The sequence below is a fragment of the Apus apus genome, chromosome 24 (assembly GCF_020740795.1).
Source record: "Apus apus isolate bApuApu2 chromosome 24, bApuApu2.pri.cur, whole genome shotgun sequence".
Taxonomy (NCBI): domain Eukaryota; kingdom Metazoa; phylum Chordata; class Aves; order Apodiformes; family Apodidae; genus Apus; species Apus apus.
The window spans coordinates 4,480,308-4,489,032 of record NC_067305.1 but is presented as its reverse complement, the minus strand read 5'-3'; the positions used below and the strand labels follow the sequence as shown (position 1 = coordinate 4,489,032).

General features: G+C 59.6%; 1 protein-coding gene across 1 annotated transcript; it reads left to right on the top strand.

Annotated features, from left to right (window-relative positions):
- Positions 1-595: 595 nt before the first annotated feature.
- On the top strand, positions 596-5,346 carry IL12RB1 (interleukin 12 receptor subunit beta 1). The gene is made up of 14 exons (XM_051639979.1): positions 596-847; positions 1,221-1,335; positions 1,448-1,617; positions 1,688-1,839; positions 2,341-2,374; positions 2,540-2,650; positions 2,731-2,813; positions 2,893-3,109; positions 3,199-3,369; positions 3,461-3,562; positions 3,677-3,823; positions 4,018-4,161; positions 4,244-4,382; positions 4,466-5,346. The coding sequence occupies exons 1-14, from the start codon at positions 790-792 to the stop codon at positions 5,106-5,108; spliced, it is 2,286 nt and encodes a 761-aa protein (XP_051495939.1). The 5' UTR covers positions 596-789; the 3' UTR covers positions 5,109-5,346.
- The last annotated feature ends 3,379 nt before the right edge of the window (positions 5,347-8,725 follow it).

Here is an 8,725-nt window from a genome sequence, read left to right as displayed (position 1 = left end):
AGGGACACTCCCACGGCTGCCACCCTCTGGCTCTGAGCAAAAGCCACACAAGGGGACACTCTGTGGGAACAAGGGGACTCTGTGCTCAGCCCTCGGTGCCACTCGGCTCCACCATCCCGGGGTCACCCCCTCCCCCCCATCACGCGGTGTCCCAGTGACACCACCGCGCTCTCTGCCTCACTGGGGCTTTGTTTGTCGCCCTGGGGGACAAGCCGTGCCTGAGATGGGCACAATTTTTGGGGACAGCCACCCTCACAGACATAAAAACCCCAACAAGCCCCAACCTCGGAGCAGCCACTCGAGCTTCAGCGACCAAGAACACGCTGTGAAGTTGGTGGGGGAAAAAACAAACAAACAATCAAACAAATAAATAAATAAATGTTTAAAACCCCAAAACCACCCAGAGTTTTGCTTACCCTGCACTTCTCACCGGGCTGGGACACGCGGCGGGGCCGGGACACGCGGCTCAACCAGGGGAGGGTTTGCCCGAGTCCCGGCAGAGACAAAAAAAAAGAGGGGGGGGGGAGGGGGGGGGGGGGAATATTTTTTGGTTGCTTTCTCTTTTGCTTTTGGTCAAACTGAGGCGTGAAATCACTCCCCGAGCTCTGCCCTACCTGGGAACTGCCGCCCCTCGGCGACCTTGCAAGCAGGGGAGGAAACGCGGGGAGCTGCGCTGAGCACCGCGGTGCCAGCGAGCCTGGGGTGGCAACGGGGCAAGTGGAGAAGAATTCCACCCCCCCCAGGGGTGCTGGGGGAACCGGGCAGGCAGGAAGAGCCCCAGCCCCAGGTATGGGCCGCCCGGGGTGGCCCGTAGTGGGGTGGCTGCTGGTGGAGCTGGTGCGGGGAGGTAAGTGCGGCGGTGGAACTGGGAGATAAGGGCTGAAAACTTTCAATGAGCGATTCGGGGGTGATAAGGCCCCCGCCGGGGGAGATGTTGCTGCGATATAAATGATGATCCGAAACCACAGGGAGGGGGTGAAAGTGGGTGAACCCCCGTGGGAGCGGGCAGAGCCGGGGTGAGCAGCACCAGCCGGTACCACGGCCCCAGGGAGGGGGGAAATGGAGTATTTTTGGGGAGGGGGGGTGAGAATCACCCGCATGGGCTGCCGCGATTCCCCGGGGGAGCAGCACGGGCACCGGCTGCTCCATCCCAGCCTTGCCCGACCGGCCGTGGTTTGGGGTGCGGGACCCTCCCCCCCAGCCGCTGCCCCCTCCCACAGGCGCCGCCGCAGTTCCCGGCCTCTCCTGCTGGAAGCGATGCTGCTCTCAACGGTTCCTCTGCTCCTGGCCACCCCTCGGCCCTGCCGGCAACACCTCCTACCTCCTGAAGTTCTGGTGAGTCAGGGACCACATCCTGGGGACCCCACGGATGTGTCCTGAGCAGGACACACGGGGACAGTGAGCACTGGCCCCCATCCACATCCCATCTTGTGCCTGCTCCCTGCAGCTATGCAACACCCCAGGTGTGCCACCAGTTCAAGGTGGGCACCAGGACCACTTACACCTTCAAGCATCACCACGTCTACCTCCTCACCAACACCACAGCCTGGATGGAAGGACACTGGGGGGACCACAGCAGCAGGACCCCCAACCTCACCCTCTACCTGGATGAGGCTGGTAAGCACTGGTGGGGCTGGGATGAGCACCAGCACTGGGGACAATAACCGAGACCACCTCACCTTTCCAGTCAAGCTGGATCCACCCCACACCGAGATGCCCTTCAACAAGACCAGGGGCTGGTTGTGGCTACAGGTCCCACAGCCACTGTGCCACTGTGGGGTCCAGCTGCCCCAGCGGGAGGCTCGCTTCCGAAGGAGGGGTGACAGTGACTGGACACAGGTAAAATCACTGCCTGCCAGAGCCGGTGGGGACCACGGGGACAGTCGGTAGCATCGTGGCAGCCCAGGGGCTCGATGATACCACTGTCCCCACCCCTCAAACCCAACCCTGTCCCATCTGTTTCGCTGGGTTAGTGGCTCTGCCCTGTCCTCCCGGCCACTGGATCCTGCCTGTAACAGGATCAGGCCGCGATTCCCGGGGATTATGGAGGCAAATCCCCGATTAGAGGAATGATGACGATGGGCAAAATCCAGGCACTGGGCACAGTGAATCCCCCCCCAGCTGGGAACACCCCACCCCTCTCACCTGCTGCCAGGAGGGTCCCAGGGCTGAAGCCATGGTGTCCCAGTCAAAGGCACCCTCCTGGACACCATGTCCCCTGCACCCTGTTTGGCTCTGCCAGCCATTGCTCAGAGGACATAGGGCAGTATCTTGCCTCCATATCCCAGTAACACACTGGTTTTACTGGGCAGGTGCCTCTATCACCAGTTCTCTCCACAGGTGATGTGCGAGACAGCAGATGAAGATGACTCAGGTGGGTTTAGCCCACAGGGGTGCAGGGGATGAGCATCTCCTGGAGGTGCTGCTGGGGGGGCTGGGCTGGGGGCTCTACCCCATGCTCACCCCTGCCCTGCCAATGGCCAAAAGCTGGGGAAATGGGGGGGTTTCCCCCCCTCCTTACCCTGCCACCCTGCTCTAGTGACCTGTCCCCTGGAGGGGGCTGGCACCTTTGAAGTCCAGCTCCGGCACAAGCTCCCCCACTGGAGCAGCTACTGGAGTGACTGGAGCAGCTCCAGCTTCGTTTCTGAGGGTAAGGGGAGAGGAAAAAGGGTGGGATTCCAGGGGTTCCCAAAAACGCCAAGAGCCCAAATGGGCTCATTCCTCTTGCAGAAATCCTCTCGAGGCCAGAGCTGAGCTACCAGCTGGGAAAACTGGGAAGAGATGGGCAGCGGGTGCTGAGACTGGGCTGGCAGGTAGGGCAGCATCCCAGGGAACCCCCCCAGGTGTCCCCCAGCAACGTCACCCCTCAAGTCACCCCTCTCCCTCCCCCAGCGAGTCCCTGAGGACCAAGGGGACGTCACTTACACGCTGCACACCCGCATGCTGGCATGTGGCTGTGCTGAGGAGGACACTGTAGAGCTGGGGACAGAGGTGACAGAGCACAACCTCACCCTCTCTGGTGCCGAGTACCAAATCCTGCTGGCAGCAGCCAACGCCGCCGGGCCGGGGCCGGAGCAGCAGCTCCTGGTGCCAGCAGAGCAACGGGCAGGTACAGGCCCCACCAAAGGACCCAGCTTCCCAGCAGTCTCCAGGGAGTTCTCTTCCCAGCCATCTCTCACCGCTCCTGTCTCGTCCCAGATCTTGGCTTCAAGGCCATCCGAGTGGCCGGCAGCACCGTGATGGCGCAGTGGGAAGCACCAAGCCCTGGCTCTGGGTACTGCTTCGAGCAGCAGCCGCTGCCTGGAGCCCCAAAAGAGGGTGTTTGCAACCAACGGGATTTCGCTGCCAACAGCATCCACGTGGAGAGAGGCAAGGGAGCACCCTGAGCCCCCTGCCCATCCCTCCCCCAAAAACCTGTCCCTGGATCCTGGCAGGGATTTAACCAGCATTCCCACCCCAGGAACACTGGACACGCCGGCGTGTTACCGCCTCGCCGTGCACGGCTGGAACCGGACCCGGGGCTGGGCCACCCTGGCTGGGACACACCACTATGTTGGCAACGGTACGTATGGACCCACCGAGCACCCATACCTGGTTTAACCACAAAAGCAAAAGGGGGTTCCCAAAACACCTACCCCCCCATTTTCTCTGCACTCCCCCTCCCCATCCCGTGCAGCCTCGCTGGCCGTGCCCGTCCACATCAACGGCAGCGCCGGAGATGCCACCATGGTCCTCTGGTGGAGCCCATCCCCACGTGCCACCTGTCCCGGGACAATGGTCAAGTACATCATCTGCCACGCAGCCAAGGGGGACAATGTGACATGTGAGTGGGTCCCCTCCATCCCAGTGGGGCAGGAGGAGGGCAGGAGGAGGGCAGGAGGAGGGCAGGAGGAGGGCAGGAGGAGGGCAGGAGGAGGGCAGGAGGAGGGCAGGAGGAGGGCAGGAGGAGGGCAGGAGGAGGGCAGGAGGAGGGCAGGCTACTGTTGGGCTACCAGCTGCTCATTATCATTTGCCCAGATGATGAGGTGGACTCTGGGGTGTCACACTACACCCTCCGAAACCTACGGCCTGGCACAGCCTACAGGGTGGGCGTCTGGGAGGTGACAGCAGAGAGCAAGGGGACCTGCCATCCCTGGTGGCACTTCCAGACCAAGGCACTGGGTAACAGCCAGAGACCCCATCCCATCCCCGCCCTACCCCTTGGGGTGGTCTCCTTCACCCCAGAACGGCTCCCATGTCCTAGGTGGGGCACTGGGGACAGAAATGCCATCCCCCAGCCATCCCCATCGCCAGGGAGCTGCGTGGAAATCCCACTTCAAGTACGTGGGTGTCTCGCTTGCCCTCTCCACTGCGGTGGCCATTTACCAGCTGAGCAAAAAGAGGTGACAGTGACACTGATGGTGGCCACCCCAGCCTCCCCCCCACCCCTATTAACCTCCCCCCCACCAACCACCCTCCTCCCCAGGGCTCACCGCCTCCTCTTCCCACCCGTGCCCAAGCCCGTGGGCAGCAAAGCCATCCAGTTCTCCACTGGTGAAACCAACCAGGTGAGACACAAGGTACAGGAGGGGCCAGATCCAGCACCCTGGCACATGCCCATGGCACAGGGTGATCCCACCCTAAACTCTTCTGACCCTCAGGGGCAGCCCTGGCTGGGCCTCCTGGAGCCTTCGGAGAGGTTCAGCGCAGCTGAGCTGCTGCTGGTGCAGGCAAATCCCAGCAAGGAGACTCCAGTGGATCCCAGCACCAGGACCAGCACCAGGCCCAGCACTCCACAGCCCTGCCTGGTGGCTGAGGAACCAGCAGTGGCATGTCCAGTGGTGGTATGTCCAGCAGAGCTGCCATTCACCTACCGCAGGCAAGAGCTGCTGAGCCCGGTGGGATTTCCACCACCTGGCAGCTCCAGTGGCTCCAGCCACCCAACCGGTGAGGAGAAGGAGGAAGAGGAGGAGGAGGAAGAGGAGGAGGAAGAAAGGCAAGAGCTGTGCCAGCCTGTGGTCCCCATCTGCCTGCTCATCTCGAACAAACCCATCATCATCAGGGATGAGGAAGGATGGGGCCCATCACCAGGATTGGCCACAGAAGGGGGGGAAAGGGGCATCCCATGAGATGCTGAGCACCCAACCCATGGCTCGTGGGTCACACCGTCATTTCCAAGGTGTTTTCTGGTGTTCAGGACATGGAAGGAGGTGCCTCCAGGGGCAGGATCTGGCCAAGAGCTTCCCAGCCTTAACTTTCCAGTGGAGATAAATGAGGAGGAGAAGGGGGAGCAGAGCCCAGCTGGGGCTGAAGGCCTGGGGGGTGGCACCAGCTCATTGCAAAAAAGGAAAGCAAAGATAATTTTAAAAAATGCAATGAAATTAAAACTATTCTGAAACATAAATCGTGTGGAGTGTTGATCATGTGAAAAATGAAATCAAGGCCAAAAAAAAAAAAAAGGCAAAAAAAAAAAGGCAAAAGAAAAGTTAAAGGCAAAAAAACCCAAACAAACTCAGGGCAAAAAATTTAAAAATAGGGGCAAAAATAAAAAAAGCAAAAAATGAAATGAAAAGCAAAGAATTAATGCAATAAAATAAATGTAGAGGTAAAAAAATATATATATTAAATGCAAACATTTAAAATAATTTTAAAACTGCCTGGAGCAGGAGGGTTGAGATGGGCTCCCTTGCCTGGCCCGGGCAGGTCACAGAGAGGATTTTGGGTCGAGGTGGATCTGAGGAGGACTCAGGGGGAACTGGGGGTGATCCGGAGGGGGCAGGACCCCCCCGACCTTCCCTCCCCCGGGCCTTATCCGGGGCAGGACCGGAGCTGCTGCTGCAGATGAGGAGCGGTTTGTGGTTTCATCTGCGCGCTGGGGCCGGAGGCGTTGACTTGCTGAGAGTGCAAAAATAAAATGGGGGAAAAAAAACCACCCAACCCAACCAACCAACCCAAACTCAATAAAAACGGTGTTAGTAGCACGGGGAAATCCGGGCAAAGGCAGCTCCGTGGCTCTGCCGGAGCCGTCGGAGCTCGGCTCGGCCCCCTCGCTGCTGCTTTTAGCCCCGGTGGCGTTTTTGGGAAGGATTTCACCGAAATGAGTCCTGCGGAAACCGCGCGGGTGATCACGGAGCGCGGAGATAACGCCCCATGGCGGGGGGGGGGGGCACAGGCTGAGCTCCGGCACGTCCCCCCAGAGCCGGGCTGGGGTTCGCGGCTCTTCCCGGGGACGGGAACTGCTGCCATGGGTCGTTCCCGAGGCTGGGGGTTCCCGCGGGACCGTGCCCACCGCCTCCCGCTGCCGGTGGAGCCACGAGGTGGCACCAGCCCCGCGTGTCCCCGCACGGCGGGTCCGTCCGCCCCGTCCATCCCCCGGCAGCTTCCAGCCCGGCTCTCCCGCACCCCGATTCCCTGAGGATGGGGCTGGATAGCGGGGATTCAGCAGCCTCCCAGGGCCAGAATCCCAGCCGGAGAGCTCAGAGGTAGGGATTGTCACGGGATTTGAGCGGATCCGGGCACACCAAGCCTGCCACGCACGGGGAGCGTTGGGTCGCTGCTCAGCACGCTCAGCTTTCGGCTCCAGTCCCTGTTCCCAGCCCATGTTTTGGGACCTGAGCAGTGAGGGACATGGCACCAAGGTGAGGGACACGGCACTGGGGTGACAGCTTGGCACAGCTGGGTGGCAGTGGCAGCACATCGCCCATCTCCAGTTAATCATTCCCAGTCATGGAACAAGCCCAGACCAGGGCAACCAGTCCCAGGTTTAAAACCCCCTTGGAGAGCCAGAGGGGGAGGGACAGTAAACTCCCCCACCCCACATCACCCCCATGAGGTCACCCCCTTCTGGTGCCACTCACATCCCCCCCAATTCCTCCAGGGACAGCCCTGTTCCCACCAACAGCCCCACACATGTCCCGAGTTGACCGGTGCTCTGCAGGGAACCCGGCGCCACACGGAGCCCACAGGCAACATGTCAGTGAAAACTAATTAAACCAGCCTTGCCAATTAGCACGAGCCAGTGGCTCAGGGCTCTCTATTAAGTTTAAATTTCACAGGACTGCTTTCCAAATGAGTCTCTGGGGGCCACTCTCAGCCCCGTGACGCCGGGACGTGACCTTCCCTGGATCCCACACCACACAGGACCCAGACACGCCGCGGGGCGTGGGTGACACCCGGCCAGACCCACAGCCTGAGAATGGGCAACTCATTACACCAAGCAGGGAACAGCTCTGCAGTGAGCACTAAAAGTGGAAAATTTGACCCTGCATCCCAAAAAAGGTGGCGGTGCAGCCGGGGGGGGGAGCTGTGGGAAGATGCCCAGAGCCTGGGATTTGCTTTGGGCTGATGGATCCAAGCTCAGGTCGGCACCAGAGAGAAACCATAAAATAGCCAGAGGGGTTTGCTGTGACTCCATAAACATCAGCTCTTGGGGGGTCCGAGCCCCCAGGGAGGCAGATAACCATCCCTGCGGCTCTGGGCTGGGATTCTGCTCCCAGACTGGGGAGTTTAACCTGTTTTCCAGCCTTGGGAAACCCGCAGACCTGCAGAGGAACAGCCTTGAGCTCAGGAAACAGAGAAGGCTACAATCCCTCTGGCCCCTTCCCTCACCCATCTCTCCACCTCACTCTTCCAGCCCTTTCCCTTCTCCATCCATCCCTCTCCCAACCCCTTTCCCAAACCCAGCACCTTTTCTCCCTCCCCAGTTCCCAGAGAGGAGCTGATGCCAGGCTGGTTTTTCCCAGCCCCACCACAAGCCGTGGCAGGCAGCAGGATTATTTGCTGGGCAAAACGCCACCACTGCCACCACCTACACAATGCCACCAGCTCCCGGGAGGATTAGGTGACCATTCAGGAGCTGCTTTGACTTAATCTCTGTGCAAACAAACGAATCCCGGGGATATTTTGTTTATTCTTTAGGCAGAATTCAAGGACTGTGTCTCACCCAGGGGTGGGCAGCAGCTCAAACCTCCCCCTCCCCCGTGGCCATTCAGGGATGCCTGGGGCAGAGAAACCTCCGCAGCTGGGGAATTTGGGCTTTTTTTCTCTAAAAGAAGCTTTTGGGGTTGATACCCCCTAAAAAGCCAAGCATTGCTGGCTCAACTATTCCCAGCAGTGGGGAATCACAGAGCCTTCTGTTTGGAAAAGACCTTTAAGATCATCAAGTCTAACCATTAACCCAATTCTGCCAAGTCCACCACTAAACCGTGTTCCTCAGCACCACATCTACATGGCTTCTGAACACATCCAGGGATGGCGAGTCCACCACTTCCCTGGGCAGCCTGTTCCACTGCTTGACAACCCTTTCTGTGAAGAATTCCCTGATGTCCAGCCTAAACGTTCCCTGGTACAACTTGAGGCTGTTTCCTATCATCTATTGCTTGTTGCTTGTGAGAAAAGACCCGCACTTGCCTCTCTACAACCTCCTCTCAGGCAGTTGTACAGAGCAAAAAGATCTCCCCTTTCCTCGGGCTGAGAGGATGACAGTAGAGCAAAGTGAATCATGGAATGGTCATGATCACCTAGATCCAACCCCCGTGCATGGGCAGGGACACCTCCCACCAGCCCAGGCTGCTCCAAGCCCCATCCAACCTGCCCTTCAACACTGCCAGGGATGGGGCAGCCACAGCTTCCCTGGGCAACCTGGGCCAGGCTCTCACCACCCTCACACTCCAGAATTTCCTCCTCATGTCCAACCTCAATCTCCCTCTTCCACCTTTAATCCATTCCCCCTTGCCCTCTCACCACA